The sequence below is a fragment of the Xyrauchen texanus genome, chromosome 24 (assembly GCF_025860055.1).
Source record: "Xyrauchen texanus isolate HMW12.3.18 chromosome 24, RBS_HiC_50CHRs, whole genome shotgun sequence".
NCBI classification, from domain to species: Eukaryota; Metazoa; Chordata; class Actinopteri; order Cypriniformes; family Catostomidae; genus Xyrauchen; species Xyrauchen texanus.
The window spans coordinates 20,516,460-20,537,654 of NC_068299.1; the positions used below are offsets into that span (position 1 = coordinate 20,516,460).

The window sequence follows — 21,195 nt, forward strand, 5'->3', positions numbered from 1 at the left end:
TGGGGGAACAATACAGCATAACAGACTGTATGCACACAATAAGGAAATTACATGCATTCTCCAATAGTACTGTAGACTGAGCCACATTGTAAACCAAATGTTCCCATAGTAAAGAGGTTTCCAATTCCAAGTTTATGAGCAGGAAATGCAGAATTACTGTTACAGAATAGTAATGTGAAGCTGGATGACATGCTTGAGGCTTCTTGTGTTATCTATTTGACAGCACAAGACTGCAATGTAAAACCATTCAATGTAGTCTTTAAATCCAGCTTTCTTTTTTAAGCAGGTATTTAAAGGCATTGCAATGAATTTATGGTGTTTATAATAATGAAATGAGGTAAACCCTACACATTCACTATTTGCAGATGATGCAGTCCATTGGCATTCATAGATGACTTTTGCTAACCTTTAAAGATTTCACCTTCTGCCACCAAAAATGTTATTTCACATGTATGTATTTGGGTATATTTGGCACTTTGAATTAAAGAGTTGTTATGGGGCAACTTCACAAAACCAATATGGTGCTTGAAAAAGACAAAATTATGGTGAAACGTAAAAACCAGCAACACTTGTTGAACAGAGAAAAAATAATACATATATATAAAAAACAATCTTTCAGATATCAAGTTTAGATCACTGAATTTTTAAAAGTCATTACCTATATGTTCCATTTGAGGGGTCTGAATCATGGCACATGTCATGGCACATGTCATGATTGTATCATTTGGCTATTTGTTATACTGCAGGTTATAAAAGAAACCCAGAGGACCCATTTTGATAAATATGTTAATGTCACTATCAAAATGACTGTCTGAATTCAGTCCTCAGACAGCTATTGCAGTGACCATTGTAGCTCATCCTGAAATCTCCAAAGGTCTCTTTCAAACCTCCTCAAGATTCCAGCAGCCATCAAACATCAGCGTGTAAAACTGCTTGCATTCCAATGAGAAAAGAACATATGCACTTTTAACTGCAGAAACCTCTCTGCATAAACTGCTTTTATTACACTTGATCTGAGCAATGGCCATGTACATTACTGGCACATACATTAGAATTAGTGCATCTTATGAAAGATGATCTTCGCACATATGAAACAAATTAAGGCATACTGGAAAATCATGTTTTGTTGTTTCAAAAGTATAGCCACAAGATGTAAGATGTATAGAGCTTTATTTTCATGACAACAATGTTGTAATATGGGATATAACTTTACACAGATAAGGTCAGATTTTTTCACACTAAAATGAAATAATGTTCACATGAATATTGTTTACATCTTGTGGCTATCCCTTGGAAATAATGTGTATTTGAATGTTTTTGAACTAGCCCCATTCACTTCCATTATAAGTGGCTTACTGTAACTGCAAATTTTGGATTTTAATTTTTTATAAAATGCCACCAATGTGGTGACACTTTACAATGTTAACAAATTAAACTTGATTGTAAAGTGTTACCACAAATGCTGTTAATTGAGTTTAACTTTTGATTGAACCATCGCAAAACTTTAATTTAATTTCATCTGATATGTTTTTAGTTGCATAGCAATTATGATTACCTTTAAGGTAGATATCTATTTGCAAATTATGAAGTCATTAGTATGCAAATTCAAACAAAAGTTACATTGCACAGGGAACAGTGGTTGAATATCTTGTTACATAAATGTGTGCATTAGCTGAAAATGATAGAGAGGCTGCACCTATTTCATATTTCTATAGTGAGATGTGTGCAAAACTAACAATTAATGTACAGATTTCTCATCTTTTGAGAGGCTTTCATCCACGGATACAAATAAACGCAGATTTTTTTGGGGTGCACACGAAATGTTTACGTCAGCATTTGATTTAAGTTATCTAACATGCGCTCCAGCATGAGGATTAATATTTTTCTTCAACATGTAGAGTAAACCAAACAATGATTACTCTGTGCATCTTGGGGTACAAGCTAACGTGCCCACCCCTCCTCCGTCCCAGTCTCTGCGGAGCGTGATTGGATTAAAGTCGGTTACCCTTTCCCCTCTAACCCGGTGATGCTGGCTGTTTCCTGCTTCTTCTTCTGTCCAACCACTGCTGCTGCTGGTGCATTCGCTCGCTAGTAGAGCGCTGTAGCCTCGGCGAGACGCTGAAAGTGGACGTCCGTGCCTTTTCACGGCACAAATCCCAAGCCAGCCGCTGTATTATCCCATGCAAAATCACAGCAATGCGCCGGAAATCTAGGATATTACTATGTTTCGCTGTGCTCTGGGTCCTAGGCATAGCATATTATTTCTACTCGGGGACAACGCTGAGTCGAAAGGTAGGTTCTTCTGGTCGCTGGTTTGTTCATGTTGAAAAATCGAAGTTGGTTTGAGGGCTGTCGCTTTGAAATTGTCCTTTTTTCGGGTGAATGTGAACAGCCGAATAGAGGACGACGAGAGAAACCCTGCCGTTTAACCAGCATTTATATTTGGCATTTGTATTTGGACTCACAAATATTGTATTATCGGTCTGAGACTCTTTGCTGTGAATTTACTGAGACACTGTTAAATAGCCACATTTGTTTTCACCTACGACAGTGTTCCCCAATTGGTTTTCACCAAGGGCCAAATTCTGTCAACAATACAAATTCAAGGGCCACTGCCATCGATGTTATATTTATTTTTTTTTTTGTGGCTGCTGCTATTATTATTATTGTTGTTGTTGTTGTTGTTGTTGTTGTTGTTGTTGTTTTTATTATTAGAGTCACACATACATATTCAGATTTTTTTTCTCAGTATTAGTAAGTTGCCTATTTTATTTATTCAAACAATTTTTGTTTGAACATTTTGTTGTATACAGATACACAAAACTAAACCGCTTTGCCTGCTGAAAAAAAAAAAAAAAAAAAAACTTTAACAATCTGGATCTCCATGTCCCCCATGCGAGTCAAATATTCCTGCTCATCTCCACATGGGATCTACTCCCTGCAATTTCACTAACAGCAGATTAAATTATTAGACATATCATTAATATTGTTATTGTTCTTAAGAACAATATAACACTGTATTGCAATAATTTCAATAAAGAAAAGACCGTGAACTAATGTTTTCTTATAAATTATTTATCATAAATCATATTTTTTTCTGTGCAATGTTATTATTAATGTGCACTATTCCACGTGTATTTGTACCACAGTACCTTGTGTTATATCATCCAGGCATTAAGCCGGGCATTATAAAAAAAATATTTGGCTTTGTGAGTCTGATTGGAATATACACAAAAAATACATGTGCAAATATAAATAGGACGTATATTTATGAACATTTACACATCTCAATCACATAAAACACAGATAATATACTCCTCAGAATTTATCAACACCATGGAAAAACATAATGAAACAGTTATGCCTTATTAGGTAAATGAATGATTTAACAGCGTTCAGTATATTAATCTCTAACAGCTGATGGTGCGGGCATGAGACTGGTATAAATGTTTATAGAACAGCAACGCGCCTGTACTTTTCTCCCCAATTTGGCATGCCCAATTCCCAATGCACTCTAGGTCCTCATGGTGGCGTAGTGACTCGCCTCAATCTGGGTTGTGGAGGACGAATCTCAGTTGCCTCTGTGTCTGAGACCATCAATACACGCATCTAATCACGTGGCTTGATGAGCACGTTACAGTGAAGACCTAGCCCATGTAGAGGCTTCGTGCTATTTTCCTTTACTGATTGTACAGCATAAAAAAAGTTTTACCAGTGTTTTTAATTCCCAATCGAACGAGACTTGAGCCGGCTCTTTTCACAGCACAAAATATGGTGCTTCCGGTATAGTCCGATCTCGAAAGAACCATTCTAATGAGTTGGTTTTTTTGAATCTCCAGCATGAAACTTACAGCGCTTCCAGTATACAAGTAATTTTATACCGATGTGCAAGTTATGAATGTCCAACTCGAAATTAAATAAGAACTGTTGAAGTTCAACATAAGGCTACAAAACACCTGTGTCTCTATTAAATCAAGCAGTGCATTTACTGACTGTTTGTTCATATGACAATGTATAATTAAAGATACACAAGTTTTGTTGTAATAAGTGGAATTTTATAACATAATAAATGAATTGATGAAATATGCCATCACATTTTGTGTTGGATTAGATTTCTTTATTTAAAATAGAGTAAGGATATATATTTGGATTGTATTTATGTCTCAAAATCTGCAAACCCACCTTTTACAAGAACTGTATTCAATTTATTTCTGCTTTGTTATATCTGCTTTGTACAAATCTGAAATGATCTCATTATTTGGTAACAGACAGCAGAGGGTAGTAAATGCAAAAATTATTGCATTTCTCATTTCTAAACAATTCTTAAAAAAAACAAAAAAAAAAACTAAAAGTATTACTGGAATCGTCAAGAGGATTCTGAATCGGAAAATTCCTTACGATTCCCAACCCTATTCCTTATTCACTCATTCCTCTGCCAAATAAAGAGCATTTAAACTGGGCTTATTAGGGCAATCAAAATGCATTTTAAGCATATCAATTTAATCACTACTTAAACAAGTATAAACTGAATTGACAATGGAATATTGAAAAGGTTCAAAATCCATGCAACATCGATAAAGGTTCTTTTCCTATAAAGATCCAATGTTAAGTGCATAAAGTGTATTGAGTCAGACAAAGGCTGGAGTGAGTAGTTTGATGAATAACAACGTTTGTCTGTATTGTGTTTGAACTTTTGTTCGCTGTGACCTGGATGTCTAAATTCCATTAATTATCACTTGACAGTGTGTAAACATTGCACTGTCAGTTTTGAGAGAAGGGTGGTGCAGAGGTGGTGTAACATGCAACCACATGTTTTAGTGAGACACCATTTGTCTAGAAATGTTTGCAGAAATTCCTTTGCTCTCAGGCAAATGCTTCACTTATGTTTATCTTTACTTCCCTTTATGTTAAGTGACAGAATGTCTTGAGGTTTTGGTTTGTTTCATACATTGTTTCCATGGCTGTCCATCCGCCCCAGTCCACCAACTCATTTTCTATTGTGTGTGCATTTGATATTCTGATTAAGGCACAAGGAGGTAAATGGACTGCTTCACATTTGAGATTTGCTCCATTGTGGCATTGTGAATTTAGGCTGAGAGTTTAAAGATGCCCTCCAATGAAAATCAAGTTTTTAACCTTGTTTACATGTCCATGTGGTGTTTTTTATATGCTAGAAGACATACCATGAGTGAAATCAGCAGTCAACGCCATGGCTGAGCATTTTCGCCTTGGAACTGCAGTGTACCAAAGACAGTGTCAAAAATAAGGATTCAGATAGCCAGGGATTCATTCGTCACAAACCTAAGGAACCAATCCCGTCAACTTTTGGCTGGGGCTTTCCATATCAATAGCATACATTACTGAAAGTCAGGTGTAGCTACGTATCAGTATTTTGCAAGACACGTTCTGTTTTTGGATGCAAAGTTGCAAAAGGACAAATTGTGGGCCTTCAAGTATTACCAAAGGATCTGAAAATCCGAGATAAATGGGTGCAGTTTATTTGGAAAAATCGTAATGCCCCAGCAAAACTTTCAGAGAAAACTCGGGTTTGCAGTAGTAATTTTCCAAATAACTGTTTTGAAATTTTTCCAAAAAAACAGATGGGTTTTTTCACTAAACTTATATTGAAACCCAATGCGGTTCCATCAATTTATCCTGGGGGCACAGCAGTACGAGCCAACATGTTGGTCAACCGGTAAGACTCTTTTTCTTGTGTTTTATCTGTTGACCGTGTCCAACAAATCTGCAGTGTGCTAGATAAATTTAGACAACATTAGCATGCCAAGTTGCATGTTGATTCATGTCACATTTTGACAGGTTAGCTGATTGGGTAGGATGATGAAGAAATGCATGGCCAACTTTACTCAAAACATATACATTGTTTTTACGATGTTAGTTATGATGAACTGAATGCCTTTCTCCAGAGACTTTCTATGCTGCAGGGTTTAGTGGAGATGGAGGTGGGGACTAATTTGCATGTTCATAATCCAGGCATACTAAATGAGGCAAAGGTGTAGAGTTATTTCCAAGCCATTTTAAGGCATGAATGATTCATTTTCATGGATTTTTTTTTTAATAAAAATGTAATTTCGATTTACAAAGATGAATTTTTAGGGGCTAAACCAGTGACTGGAGAGGGACTAAGGTATTTACACTTGATTACCTTATGCGTTTTTTCTGATCGGATTGCTAGTATTAATGCCCTCCAAGACCGATACAAGATGGATATAAATCAGATCTGGAGGTGATTTGAGATGCATTCCATTTGTAACTTGGTCAAGTTACAAATGGCATATGACTGTTCAAGCCACATATGTAAACTTTACTCAACCCAAAAATCTATACGTTGGCGTAGAGAAAATGCTAAATATAACGGATGTAACTGAGTATTTGCATAGGGCTAGCATCGAGCAATAAATAGTAACAAATGAATACATGAATGCACGCTATTGTGGGAGAGACTAATTGAAACTAAACAGTGACCATGAGCGAAGCTGACACAAATGATGCATCTTATGTATGAGAACCCCAAGGGCAAAACTAGGAATCAAATATTAAATCAGAGCCTTTTTAAAATATTAAAACGGAGCTTTTTTAAATCACTGCCTGGCATTAGCGTAATCCCGGGAAGTGAAATTTGTTTTATTTGCATATAGTGCGGGAATTAAAGATTGGATTTTATATCCGTTTGATGGAGACGCATTGATGTGGCCAAGTGTAAATGGCATGAGCTTATTCAATCTGATAGGAATCCGATCAGTAAAAATGCACGAAGAGACCAAGTGTAAATACCACTAAAACTTTGGCTTTGAGAAGCTTGCAGACTTTGGTGCGTAGTCCTAGACCACCAATTTCTTTGCTGGCAGTAGGTTACAGCTTCTTTTATCATTGAACTATTGTAACGTATCAAGACTGCTGCTCGTGCATCTATTGGAGAAACTTCACCATGTGCTGTAGCATAGGCACGAGGCTAAACAGCTGGCCAGCACTCCTTCATTTGGCTTAGGGCAATTTACACTGAATCCCTCTCTTTGAACAGAACATTGATGCTGCTGATTGGTGCAGCTTGTGTTCCTTAACAGCTTTGGGGAGAAAGTAGTTTATCCTCAAAATTACACTGCATTGTTTATTGAAGAACTTAAATAGATGTTACCTGTGCATTTGTCTTTTTGCATTTTATTTCTGCAGGAACAGTGTTAGTTACACAATAGATTTTAAACAGATGTTAAAGATTGTGTTTCAGTCAGGAAATTAGTTCAAAACATGCTCAGCGAGGTTGGACGAAAGCCTCGGGAGAGCGGTAGGGATGCATGGATGCTCATCACTGATTCTAGTACCTCAGTTATGCAAGGGTCAGACTATGAATATTTTCCCCATCTGCGATGAAAGTATCAGATTGGTTTTGGAGCCACAGCTGCCCTTGGATGCAGGCAGGATGGGGAAATGGGCAGCTTTTATCTCCACCGAGAAATGGGTTTGATCTGATATTCGCTCCACAACACAATTATTGACATGCTGATTGTTCTGCCCCTGTTGGAAGGATTATAGTGTAGCGGTGCTGCTTGTTCAAATCAAAGCTTGTTAACATCACGATGAACCAGACTGCATGACTGATTTGCCCATCTCTCACAAAGCCGTATGTGTTGCCCTTTGATAACAGAGAGCAAATGAAGTAATCTCTGTCTTATGACTGTCATACAGCAATGAATTAGCAAGGGCCCTAAATTTATGATTCCTGGAAATGGAATTTCTCCTTTTTTGATATTGGGAAGATACTTAGCTAAATGCCACTGTGCAGTGAATTTTGAGGAAGACTAATCTTTAATACTAGTGAATGCCAAAGAGCTCAAATGCAGCATCTTTGCATGCCTTTATATATTTTCTGGAATTAATTTTACATTTTACTTGCTAGAGAGTAAACTGAACTTTAAATTTGAAAGGGCAGAATTTGCAGGGTTCTTATGCCTGTTATCTCTTCCCCAAGATGGTGTCCGCTAAAACTCGTCCCAACCTTGGAAATATAAAGCTTGTGTCGCTCTTTGCCATGAGATGTTTTTCTTCCTCATGTCTAACAGCTGAGCTTCAAAAGACCTTGATATTTTTCGGCTGTGTGAAGTTGGCAACTGGAATAATCAAGATTATGTTTTCTCATCTTGTTGAATCAGCAGTTTAATTCCAGAGATTGAATCAATGCTTCTTTTTTTTTTTTTTTAAACAGTGCTAAGTTTGAAACTTAATAGTTACACTGTACAAAAGTTCTCCCACAATTCTCCCTCCTTTTTTCCTTTGATAAAAACAGGCATTTATATAGGAAGCACAACGCTTTTTTACAACCTGACCTTTGACTGGAGAGTGATTATATATGTATCCATAAAGGGTTTTAAAGACATGTTGACTGAAAAGAAACCCCTCTGTCCTGTGTTATAACTTAGGAACCAATGGATAACTGAGTGACCTGAGTGAGCAAAGTTCACTGAGCAGGGTTTGTGAGCATGGAGTTCCTCTTTCTCGGGCCTCCATTTTTACCAGAAGGAAATAAGTTGAAATAGCAAGTATACGCACAAGACTTAAGACAAGAATTTTTGTCGTTTGCAAACTAGCAGGGAAAGTTTGATCTTTTCCCAATAAGGAAAGGTGAGATGAGTTTTTAGAGTTGGGGTACCCAAGTTAGGACTCAGACTCCGGTCCGTCACCAAACGAAAATGGTGCATTTTGTACAAAGATACAAAAATATGTTTTCAAACTGGTTTCTTGAACAACTTTCCCCATCTGCACTGAAAACCTTAAGATGACTTTACTGAGTTGATTGAGTATGCTCGTTCTGAATTGAGAAATAGCATCTCCAAAACTTGTGTAATTAAATTCCCTTAACTTGGTCTTCATATAGAATTAATTTGACTATTTAAGTTAAGGGAACTAGATGCAAGTACACGTTACTCAGATTTGCTGTATAAACATTGTTGTTTCTACTTAATTTCACTTAAATTGACTCAAATTTAGGCCATACAATAACTACTTAAATAAAGATTATAACTGATTCTAAGTCAATCATTTAAAAAACATAATTATTTACAGAATAATTACTGTACTTCCAGTACAACTTGACCAAAGAGGACACCGATCACCCTAATGGTGACATCCACAACTATTTGCAACAAAATATTACTGCAAAAAAGCTAAAACCACTATCAGTTCTTAAAACTATTTAAATGCCCCCATATGTTCCCTTTGACCAAGGAAAAATAATTATAATAATTCAAGGACAAGGCATCTTAATTTTGTACTTTAAGGTTCTATTTGTAATATTTTTACTGTACTAAATCATAAAATGACCATAATATGCCATTAGAGATATAGGAAACATGCTAAGCTGAACTACTGGCTTCCCCGATAACAATGCTGCAGCCAGTATATTTTACTTTGAAGATTCTATTCTGGGCCAGAATTTCTTTTTATGTTTTGGCCAGTGTGATCCCGCACACTGCCCACTCACTAATAGTATTTCGACACTGCTAGATTGCTAGATTTGAACAAGTTTGCAGACAAACACTGCTTGCTGAAGGCAGCAAACGAACTGGATCAGAGATGGCAGATTCCACCAACCTAATATGCATCGCCATCCATCTAAAACCACCATGACCAGAGGCGTAGTAAAACAAGGATAAATATTGGCGATGCCTTTGGAAGATGGAGACAGCTTAAAGCCTGGAAATCCTATAAAACGGATGCTGAGTTGGCTAATTTGCATGTCAATATTCTTGCAACCCACATGAGCTTCGAGTCTGGGGCAGGGCAGACAACTCTCCAATATTTAGAATTTGGACTGCAATACTCATTTCAAACACTTGTTATCAATCTTACATAGCACCTTGATAGCCTCGATTGAGTTATTAACACTTACAATCTTAATTCTATGGATTTTTAAGAAAACTAAGTTCAAGAAACAAAGATATTTGAGTAATGAGCCCCAAAATTTATACTTTAGGAAATGTTGATTTTAAGAATACTGGAGAAATCAAGTTATGACAACATTAGGTCTAGGGTTTGTAGTTTGCCCAAAAAGAAAAACAAATCACTTTATAGAACGCATGAATGGCATATTTTCTTTTATTATGCTTGTTACACTGATTTCTTTTGACATGCTGTAATTTTATTTTTGAAATATTGTCGTACAAACATTCAACATTTTTAGGTATTTTGCAAAAGAGATGAATGTTCTGTATTTGGTAAGATAAAGGTCAATGTGGATTTGCAGATATCCTCTCCAGTGCTCCCATAACTCCCTGCCTGTTCAGTTAGGGAGTGATATTTGATAAAATGTTTAATACATCCCTGCTTAAGACTTCAGCTATGTTATCAGAGACAATTTCTCTGAATCCATTCATTAGTTATAGACTAAACTTGAAGTGGTTTCTAATGTTACTGTGCAGTTTTTCAATAAAGATCTATTTACTGTGTGTTTTGGAAGAACAATGTGATTGAATCTGTCTCTGTGAACAGTGGTAAAGTAAGACCCATTTGGGTTGCATTGTTAACTCAAATGCTTGTCAACACATTGGCTGCAAGCCAGGAGGCAATGGCATGTGGACGTGAAACTTGAATGGCAAAATGCAGAAGAATAGCATTGCAAAATGCAGATTTGCTCATACTATAGTGGCTGAATAAGATGTCTGATTCAAATTTTTTTTCATGATTTGCTCAAGCTTTCACTTGTATTCGTCCCCTCTCATCAAATGCCTGATTTGAAATGCACTTGCAGGAGGATATTTACCAGAGAGACTTTAAAGTAATAGTTCACCCAAAATGTACTCAACCTCATGATATCCCAGGTTTGTATGACTTTATTTCATCACCTAAGCACATTTGAAGAAAAGTATCTTAGCTCAGTAGTTAAATTTAAGTGAATGGAGATTTTTGAAGCTCCAAAAATCACAGACAGTCAGCATAAATGTCATTGATATGACTCCAGCAGTTAAACTAATGTGTTCTAAAACGACACAATATCTTCTTTGAATATAATCAAATGCTTCTGGTAAGCTTCGTGAGAGGGTGGAGTCCAAGTGGTCTCATGTGACGTATTCGCGTTGCAATGATACCAACGTAATCTCACGCTCTCCACTTGGTTGAGACATCCTGGATAAGCACACAAATCACCATTGTGAGTAAAGAAACAGATCAATACAGATCTAAACCAAAACCAAAAGCTTCTGTGTGGTGTTACTCACTTGTAAACAGCGCTGCTCTTCCTGCTGTGACTCGCATGTGTCAGTTCTAGCGTGTTTCAAATGCAGTGCGATTGTCACATACGCATTACACTCCTGACTGGATGCATGATTTAGAGTTTAGAAAAAGTACTTCAACCGGTTTCCTGCAGATCCTGAAGTCTTAAAATTTCTTAAATTCAGTTTTCAAAAATGTAAGGTCATAAAAAGTCTTAAATATATTGGATGATACAACAAAAGTCTTAATTTTTTATTTAAACATGTCTTACATTTTGGGGCGGAAAGACAAGAATTATGATATGACCTAATGTGATGATCAAACTTCAAAAGAATATGATTTAATTAAATAAATGATGCATCCTTCAAAGTGAAAACGCAGCACTGTGGGGGCTTGTGAGTGTTTCCAGCTGTTGCAGAGCAGTTCTGAAACATTAAGCCATATCGGAAATGTACTGTTGATGATGATGATATAGTGTTGATGAAATATGAAAATGTACTTTTAATTGTGTTTTACACAATTAAAATACGTTTTAGATTGTTGTTGGAGCACACATTGTAATTCTCTTATGTTTGAATGAGCAGCTGGAAGCAGTGAAGTGCAACCATTTCAAAATAAGAGTCTCTGTGTATTTCAAAATTAAAGTGCCTTTAAAGTTAAAAGTGCCTCTGGAATTTAATTAAATTTGGACAGATATACATTCTCATGTAGCCTCTGTCTGGCCCTCCCCATCGGAGGAAGAAAAGACTAAGAACTTTTATTATAGACTACAAATTTAAAATAAACTGCAGATTAATTGCCTTTCAACAAATTATTGAATCAGCACAGTCCAATATCGGTTGACCTTTAATTTGTATTTATTTATTTAATGGTACATAAACTCATTTTAATATGATATACATGTATAAAACATGTCTTATGTATTTTAAACTTGCATATAGCCTACCCTGTTTTACTGATAAGCATTGTTAAGAACATGTTGAATGTGTGCCCCTGGCTGTTTAAGTAAGGAGTTGGTTTGTTTGGTATGGGGATACAGTAATTGTATATGTTCAGGTCTTGAAATGGGTCTTAAGTCTTAAATTCTACCTTTTTTTTTATGCTGATTTTTGGAGCTTCTAAAGAGAAATCTCCATTCACTTGTATTTTACGAGCCTACTGAGCTAAAATATTTTTCTTCAAACAAGTTCTGGTGAAGAAAGAAAGTCATACTCGTCTGGGATATCATGAGAATTTTCATTTTTGAGTGAACTATGCCTTTAAATATTACATGTAGAGGTAGAGAGCAGCCTGCATGTTTATTCAAAGGACCAATATCTTGGGAAATGTATCTTCTGCTGAATTTGTTATTTCACATAATCTATTAACCTTTGCTTTGTAGTCATCTTTTTGAATTTTTCACATTTCTCAAGCATTTAGATCAGTCTCAGATCTCTCTATGATGTATGTTTTAGCTAATGCAAAGCGTATATTAGTGTAATGCAAAGCGATTTCCTCTGCAGCTCAGTTAATTGTAGATTCTTGAGAAGAAATTAGCTTTTGATGTTAAGGGTCATTCCGTTTTCAATAGAGTTTAGGCTGTGAGATCTCTATGACATCACCCTGTGATGAATATTTGCTTTGTCTGGTTTTTTAATCATCAACACAGTTAACCAATTTATTAGTTCATAGAGAGGCATGGATGAAAAAGACTGTCATCAATATTTTTTTGGGCTGGAACATAGCCGAGTTTTTTTTCTAAAGCGATAGCACAGGCTCATATAAAAATATGCTATAATAATTATAAATACTTATATGGATTATTAATTTACAAATACATTTGTGTTTTGCATTTTTTTGGTAAATCAGTGATGTCTATATCATAATTGATTGCTCTATCATTTGACTTCAATGTAATTATTTAATATCATTTTCAAAAGACCCCATAAAAATCAAAGTGAGAATTTTGTGGCATTGCTTAAGAGGTCATCTACTGAATATGTTTGTGTACTACTAAACACTGACCAAATTCTCTTCTGGGAAAATGAACCAAAAATATTATTGACTCTTGCAGTACTTCACAGATTTTTGTCCAATCAAATGCTCTCTAAAACGAGATCCTGGGACAGACCAACCAGCCCAGTAGCAAATCATAGTTCATGGCGGTGACTAACTAAAGACTGTAGTCTTTAAAAAAAAAAAGAAGGATCCTTCAATATGTCCTACCCAAACCTCCTGTGTTATTTGGGCTTGCGTCAACACATGACAGAAGTGCATTATCAAAATATTTCATGAAGACTAACTTGAATCTTCATCTGCTGTATCATAGCTTGATCACTTCTTCTCCATCGACAAAACAAAACAGTGTGTTTGTTTTTGATAAGCTCCAACTTGCTTGCACTCTTCATGATGATTGGCCAGAGTAGTTCAGACTTGTTTATAAACCTGGACTCATGAACATTACATGACTGTTGCATAATGTTTTCAAAATTAAATTATGTGCTTTTTATTATAGCGCTGGACTGGTAATCTGACATACCGGACATTTTCCCGGTGGGCCAATGCACTTTGGGGCCGATCAGGGGCGTAATGTCTATCTGGAGCCCTGAGCTATCTGTCAATGCTTGTGTCTGATTCACTGTTTGTTCAGAGGCGTGCAGCGCAAGCCTGTCTCGTGGAACAAGCGCATGTAAAGTTTTCACTTTGTTTTTTTTCCCCTCTTTTATTTGTCTGAAAACTGTTTGCAAGAATAATGTTGTCAATGAGAATGCTGCAAATTATACACCCATTTGGAAGCATTATTTTAGGAACACAAGGGAATCCATTAAGCTTGTTCATTTTGATTATTATTGCCTTTACATTTATAATTGCCTTTTAGTTCTTAATCTATAGGCTGTTAGTAATTTTCCACCTGGTGTCATTGACACTGATACTGGCATGATAGCAAAAAATGTGTTGTTGTTTTTCTTGTTTCAATAAATGAATACATTTTTTAAATCAAATCCAATAAAGCCCCCCTCCCATATCTGGAGATAAAGTCAGCCACAACCATCTGCGCCCCAGTCTGTGGATCACCTCGAATTTAAAGGGCTGATGAGCCAGATACCAACGGGTGAGGAGACAGTCCTGGTGCCTGCTGGACACTCTGGGACATACTCAAGCCTTCTTCACTGCAGTTGAATCTCTCTGCTTGAAGTTCTTGATGATCCGGTAAATGATTCTTTCAGGTGCAATATTCTTTGCAGCGATTTCCTTGGATGCAAGGCTATTTTGATGCAAAGCGATGATGGATGCACATCTTTTTTTAGAGGTAACCATTGCTAACAAGAACACAATGATTGGAAGCACTTCTTCCCTCCTTTTATAGCAAACAGTCTACTCTTATAATCCAATCAGAATGACAGAGCGATTTCACCTGACTAGTACTCATTCACACTTCCCCAGGTGCTGCTGATATGATTAGTGAAAGGATGTTAGCTGGTCATTTTGTGCCAGGGCCAAAAAAGAGTGAAATTTGGGTTTTTGTGATCAAGTAAATTTTTTTGGCCAATGAAGCTTTTTGCAATTATTTAAAATGCATCTGATCCCTCTGCACAATAATCTAGAAACAATGTGAATCAACACCACAAAAACTGAAGCAGAAAACTTTGTGAAACACAAAATTTATGGCACTGCCAATACTTTTGGCCATGGCTGTAGGTGACATGAATGTTGTGCCTTGATCAGTGAGGATTTCCTTTGGAATCCCCACTCGGGAGATAGTTTTAAAGAGTGCCTACGCAACACTACATGCCGAGATGTTGCGCAGGGGGAATGCTTCCGGATATCGTGTTGCATAGTCCACCAGCACAAGTGGGAGTAGGTGGGACAGACAAGCGGAGGGGTCCCCTTGTCTGGGGTTGTGGGCGGGGCTCCTCCCCACTTCCGGTGAGCCGGAACTGGGTGGGACTGGGATGGATGATGTGGGGCATGAGACACAGGGTGGAGAGAGCAAAGTGAGAGTAGGAGAAGAAAACGCTGCTTTGTTGCCTCCTGCAAACGCCACAATGTCCTGTTCTGACGCTCTGGCGTGCCGTATTAGGTCTCCCTCCGCCATCACTATAATGAGAGACAGGTGTTAGAGTAATTGGAGCCCAGGTGATGAGCCTAAACTGCTTTCCCTCTTCCGCAGACAGACACATGATCAATAGTGTTCTAAAATCAAATGAGGGGCACATTTGCTGAAGCATCCACATCATCTTGTGACACTTTTATGACACTGTCATCACATGTCAACTTGCACACTTGAATGGTCTTGAACCACTTACTTCAATGTCGAAAGTTCAACACTTTGTCAGGTGAGCTATCGTGGAAGCTAATCACATTGGAATAAGTGTGTAAATGTAGTTGAGTTTGCAATACAATCGTTAAAATGAATTTTTCAAATTAGGCGTTCTAGTAAGTGTTTCTATATCATAACATAGCAGTGTGTAAGTAGTGTGAACATGAAGTGTTTATAAAGCCATAATCCACCATTGCAGTTGTGATTTGGATGAAAGTGAATAAAACACACAGTTGTTGTTTCCTCCTCCTTTTATTGTTAATTTCACCAGGAAACCGCAAATAATGTAGAATTCGGCACGTAAAAGTCACTTTGCAGAAATGCGGTTATAGTAACGTTCATTCTATGAGGTCGTTTATAAACCCAGTTTAACTTGACAGTTAAAAGTGATGGGCACAGTTTTGTTATCTCAAATTATCTTTCTGCTTTTGTAGACATAATGAATGTACAGTAACAGCCTAACCTGGGGATCGATTTTAAAATCTGGGTAAAATTACCTGGCTATTTAGAAGATTTTGTTTCAAGGCAGGCATAATCCTTATCCATTGAAATTTAGATGAACATCGAATGCAGTCAAGTGTGTCTCATTTTTCCCTTTGTTAAAGACTAGAGGCAACTCTCCCATGGCAACAACGTGAAGACTTCTAAAGGACACATGCAAAAATATTCAAAAGTCAGTTAATTATTAGTATCAGGGAAAAGAATGTTCCCTTATTTCATTGCTTTTCTTCAAATGGCACTGTGAATGTATATCTGTCTAAAATTTGTAAATCAACATCTGTAATCTGTGCCCCAAAATTTTTGCCCAACATCTTGCCAACATCTTCTAAAATCTTTGCCATTTGCAAAATTATCAATGACAATCCTAAATCATAACAATTAACTATTTTCAAATACAAGTCCTTTTCATGGAAACCAGTTGTGCATTAGTATTAACATTTGCTTTTTTTGTCTATGGCAGATGTCTGATCTTTCAGCCTGTGTTTGAAATATTTTATGTGAGCGAAGACACATGGATTAAACTAAGATCCTTGTACTGTATAAGAGCCGAGCAGTCAGAGTTGTTTCGCAGATATGCAATAGGCCCAGTTCTTCATGTATCCAGACATCTACACTAATGGGAAAACACCGCCTGAGGCCATGAACGAGTTTAAGATGTAGTTTTCTTAGCTAAATGCTTCTAGGTTGTTTGCTGCCTCAGCCACTCGAAGACCAACCGACCAATGAAGTTATAGCCATATAATTTTAATGAGCTCCATTTTTGAATAGCCTCCAGTGGTGTATCATCATATCAGCAAAATACTTTACAATGCTGCTGATCAAAAGCTACTTTTGTGCCATGAAAAACTACAGGGGAAATGTATCACACCTTGCACTCAAAAAGCACTTTGCTACATAGCCGTAGAGTGAAAACCTCTATATTTCTCCTTACAAAAATGGATACTGTCATAATAATTTTGATGTTCAGCTGCGCTTTTACACATAACTTTCAGACACCAAAGCAGCGCGTACACAAAGCTGCAAGTAACTACTGCGTAACTACAACAGCTGACTTGCTATGGTCTTTTACACTGGAAGCATTTTTACTTTGTAGCCTGACAGCTGCGGCTTCAAATAGAAAATGGTGATTTATGTCAGAAATAAGGTTTGTGTAATATATGGTGTTTATAATAGTGTATAATTTATTTTTGTTTGTTTAACCCTATTACTTGTTTAAACTTATAGCCATAGTATAGTGTAGCTTTTAAATGCTAAAACCATATTTCCAAAACTTTTGCTCACACTGCTTCTGCTTGCTTTTCAGCTGTGAATACTGTACCATGGGTGCTGGAATAAATGTGCTGCTACGGTTGTGAATGAAAATGACCTTGTAGTATTATTGCGCTTATTGGTACTTATTAGTTAATTGCCATTCATAGGATGATTTCCCCCAAATTATTTTTAGATGTCGCTTGTTGATGCAGATATTACACACTTCAGCTTTATATGCTGTAGCAATCAAGTAAAGATTGAGGATGTCTCATGATATAAAAAAAAAACAAAAACTCAGCCAGTGGAAAAATGTAATAAAACTTGCAATGCCAAGTACGTGACTGCTGAGCTGGTATAGTTCATTCTTACCAGCTGTTTTGTCTATTTAACAATGTAACTGCTAGCCTTATAAGAGTGTTCACTTCATTTATTTGCTCCACCGCTTCAGTTTGGCCTCAAGGGCATTTAGTAGAAGACAATGAGAGGAGTTAATGTCCAAGACACCATAAACAAGATTGAGCCACAGGAAGGCCTTGATTGTCACTATAACTCTGACTGACATAAACCGTTTGCAAAGGTGCTGTGTCCAGACTTGATGCTGTGAAGCAGAGCTATAAAAGGCTTGCAAGAATTTTTGTCCGGTTGTACATGAATCTGAAACAGCCTTGCTTCCTTCACGAATTGAAAGCGTTTATCAGAATTGCTATCCATTTTCAGAGCACTCCCTCAATTTATTTAGCATGAAATTGAGAAATTGCCTTTACTAAAGTCAGAATGTGTAATTTAACCCATGCAATTTAGACTAAGATTTGTCTCAACCAGATTTGAAACTAAATCAAGAATGCTCCAGTGTAATCATTCTTGTGGCTTTGTAAATCTCAGAAACATCAATTACATCAGGGGTGGGGAACGTTAAGCCTCAGGGCCATATAAGGCCCATGAGACATTACCTGACCCGTGAGGCTATTTGAGAAATAATTTGAATAGCAAAAAATGGCCATGATTCAATTAACCTGAAAAAAAATTAGACAGACCTTTTAGTGTTTTTGGTTTGTGAACACGTAACTGAATGCGTACATTAATTTCAACCCACAATCAGAAATTGCAAGCAATTGTATGGTCCGCGAAGAATGTCATAAATACTCAAATGGCCCTTAATGGAAAAAAGGTTCCCCACACCTGAATTACATGCTAATCAGAAGTGGGTAGAGTAGGCAAAAACTGTACTCAATTAAAAGTACAATTACTTAAAAAGAAATTCTGAAGTAACAGTGCTAACATAAATAATTACTTAAAGAGTAAGAAATTATCCAATTAAAAGAGTCCAACAAGTAGTTTTATTATTATTATTAATGGAAATTCTGTCGTCATTCATCATGTTGTTCCAAACCTGTATTTACATTTATGCATTTGGCAGACGCTTTTATCCAAAGCGACTTAGAGCACTTATTACAGGGATAATCCCCCGGAGCAACCTGGAGTTAAGTGCCTTGCTCAAGGACATAATGGTGGTGGCCGTGGGGATCGAACCAGTGACCTTCTGATTAACATTTATGTGCTTTAGCCCACTATGCCACCATCACATCACTGTATGATGTTCTTTTTTCCATGCAATACAATAAGGAGATTTTAGTCTGAATTTTGAGGCCAAACATACTTCATGCAAGTACGTGAACGCAGACGCACTTTGCTATGCAAGCTCGATTCCACGTGTCGTTGAATAGTGAAATGCAGTGCTCAATTCATAACCCAACTCATATGTGCTCATTTTGGACTTGTTGCGATGGCTTTTTGACTTCCTAAAACACCAAACCACAGAGTTAGGTTTTTGGCGCTTAAAAAAACTAAATCTATTGCCCCCTTTTGGTGTGAGGTTTGTAACCGCCAGAGCAACCCAAGAGCGCACCTAAAGTATGTAAAACGGGGCCATGCATGAAGTATGTTTTGGTCTTTAGCCTTGGTCACCATTTACATTCAGTGAATTTTTTATTTTTTTCTCTATATTTTGAAAGTGAATGGTGACCGAGACTGTCAGTCTCTAACATTCTGTCTAACATATTTTGTGTTCCACAGAATACAAAAGGTCAGAAGGGTTTGGAACAACATGAGTGTAGGGTAATGATGACGTAATATTAAATTATGGGTGAGCTATCACTTTAAATGGATATGTCACCCAAAAATGAAAATTCTCTCATCATTTACTCACCCTCATGCCATCCCAGATATGTATGACTTTCTTTCTTCTGTAGAATGCAAATTGTGATTTTTATAAGAATATTTAAGGTCTGTAGGTCAGTACAATGCAAGTGAATGGATGCCAAAATTGTGATGCTCCAGAAAGCACATAAAGGAAACATAAAAGTAATCCATACGACTCCAGCAGTTAAATCCATATCTTCAGAAGTTATATGACAGGTGTTGTTGAGAAACAGATAATTAAGTTATTTTTTGCTAGAATTTCTTCTCCCAGCCCAGCAGGGGGCGATATGCAGAGAAGAATGTGAATCACCAAAAACAAAATTGGATCACATGGAAAAAAAAAATTCTTAAACTGAGAAATTCTTAAAATCTTAAAGTCGTACACATCTGGCATGAGGGCAAGTGATTTTTTTCACTGTGCGGAAGGAAGAAAGTGTTTCACTTAGTAAGAAGTGTATGATGCTGCAGCAGTTATAGAGTTGGCTTGAGTGACTGTGACAGCACGCGCAGCTGTGTGAACTTCTGCTGGTGTAAAAGTCCCATTCAATAATCTCTCAATAAATTGCGCATTAATTAAAATTAAACCCTGTAATGTAACGACAGGAATGCCGCCCATTTTAACGAAGGAGAATTTTTTTTTCATTAGAAATTTACTTGAGTGGGAGTAAAAAGTTCTCCCCAATTTGGCATGCCCGATTCCCAATGCGCTCTAGGTCCTCATAGTGCATAGTGACTCTCCTCAATAGGGGTGGTGGAGAATGAATCTCCATGTTGTGTCTGAGACCGTCAATCCGTGCATCTTATCACGTGGCATGTTGAGCGTGTTACCGCGGAGATCTAGTGCATGTGGAGGCTTCACGCTAAACTCACCACGCCCCCACCGAGAGTGAGAACCACATTATAGCAACTAGGAGGAGGTCAACCCAATGTGACTCTACCCACGCTAACAACCAGGCCAATTGGTTGCTTAGAAAGCCTGACTGGAGTCAATCAGCACACCCTGGATTCAAACTTGCGACCCCAGGTGTGGTAGTCAGCATCTTTTCTTGCTGAGCTACCCAGGCCCCCTGAAAGTACCCACATTTTAAACATCGAGTACATTTTCCCCCCAAAAGTTACTCAATTAAATGTAACTGAGTAAATGCAGCTTGTTACCACCCACCTCTGATGCTAATTAACATGCATTGTAGGGCAGACAGTGCTCAAGAACTTCTGACTGCAGTGCCTTATCTTTCGGCCTAATGTTACCTTTCATGCTTATGCAATCAGAGACTCCTAAGAGAATATTACCCCTGTCATTTCAAAGAGTGAAGACACTTTGGAGCAGATTGTTTTCTGTATTATCCATTACAATTATCCAAGGTAATTTAAAGGTGTTTTTTCTAACTTCTGCACCAAACGGAATTGTGAAAATGACAAGCTGATAAAAATGACACAGATCATCTTTAATTGGAATTCTTTATTGTAACCTCAATAGTCCTTTAACTGTTAAATCCTCATATGCACACTTTGACTTTGCACTAAGGGTTTGTAACTACAGACTAACTTTGGTAGACCTATTTGCATACACCTCTAATCATTTTAATGGCCAACCTTTTATTTAGATTTAGCTAACACTTTCCAGGCCACACCAACTTTGCTATTAGGAGTTGTTGTGTCTGCCAGAGGTTCACTGCTTATCTAATTCTTTGCAGGTACAGTAAGATCCTGTGCCAGGTCTGTGG

At 37.2% G+C, this 21,195-nt stretch overlaps 1 protein-coding gene across 1 annotated transcript in view; it reads left to right on the forward strand.

The window, feature by feature from the left end:
- The first annotated feature begins 2,067 nt into the window (after positions 1 to 2,067).
- galnt2 (UDP-N-acetyl-alpha-D-galactosamine:polypeptide N-acetylgalactosaminyltransferase 2) overlaps positions 2,068 to 21,195 on the forward strand; it is a 126,443-nt gene continuing 107,315 nt past the window's right edge. Inside the window, exon 1 of the mRNA XM_052090287.1 lies at positions 2,068 to 2,292. Within this exon, the coding sequence (XP_051946247.1) occupies positions 2,197 to 2,292 (96 nt within the window). The 5' untranslated portion in view covers positions 2,068 to 2,196. The remainder of the gene's footprint in view (positions 2,293 to 21,195) is intronic.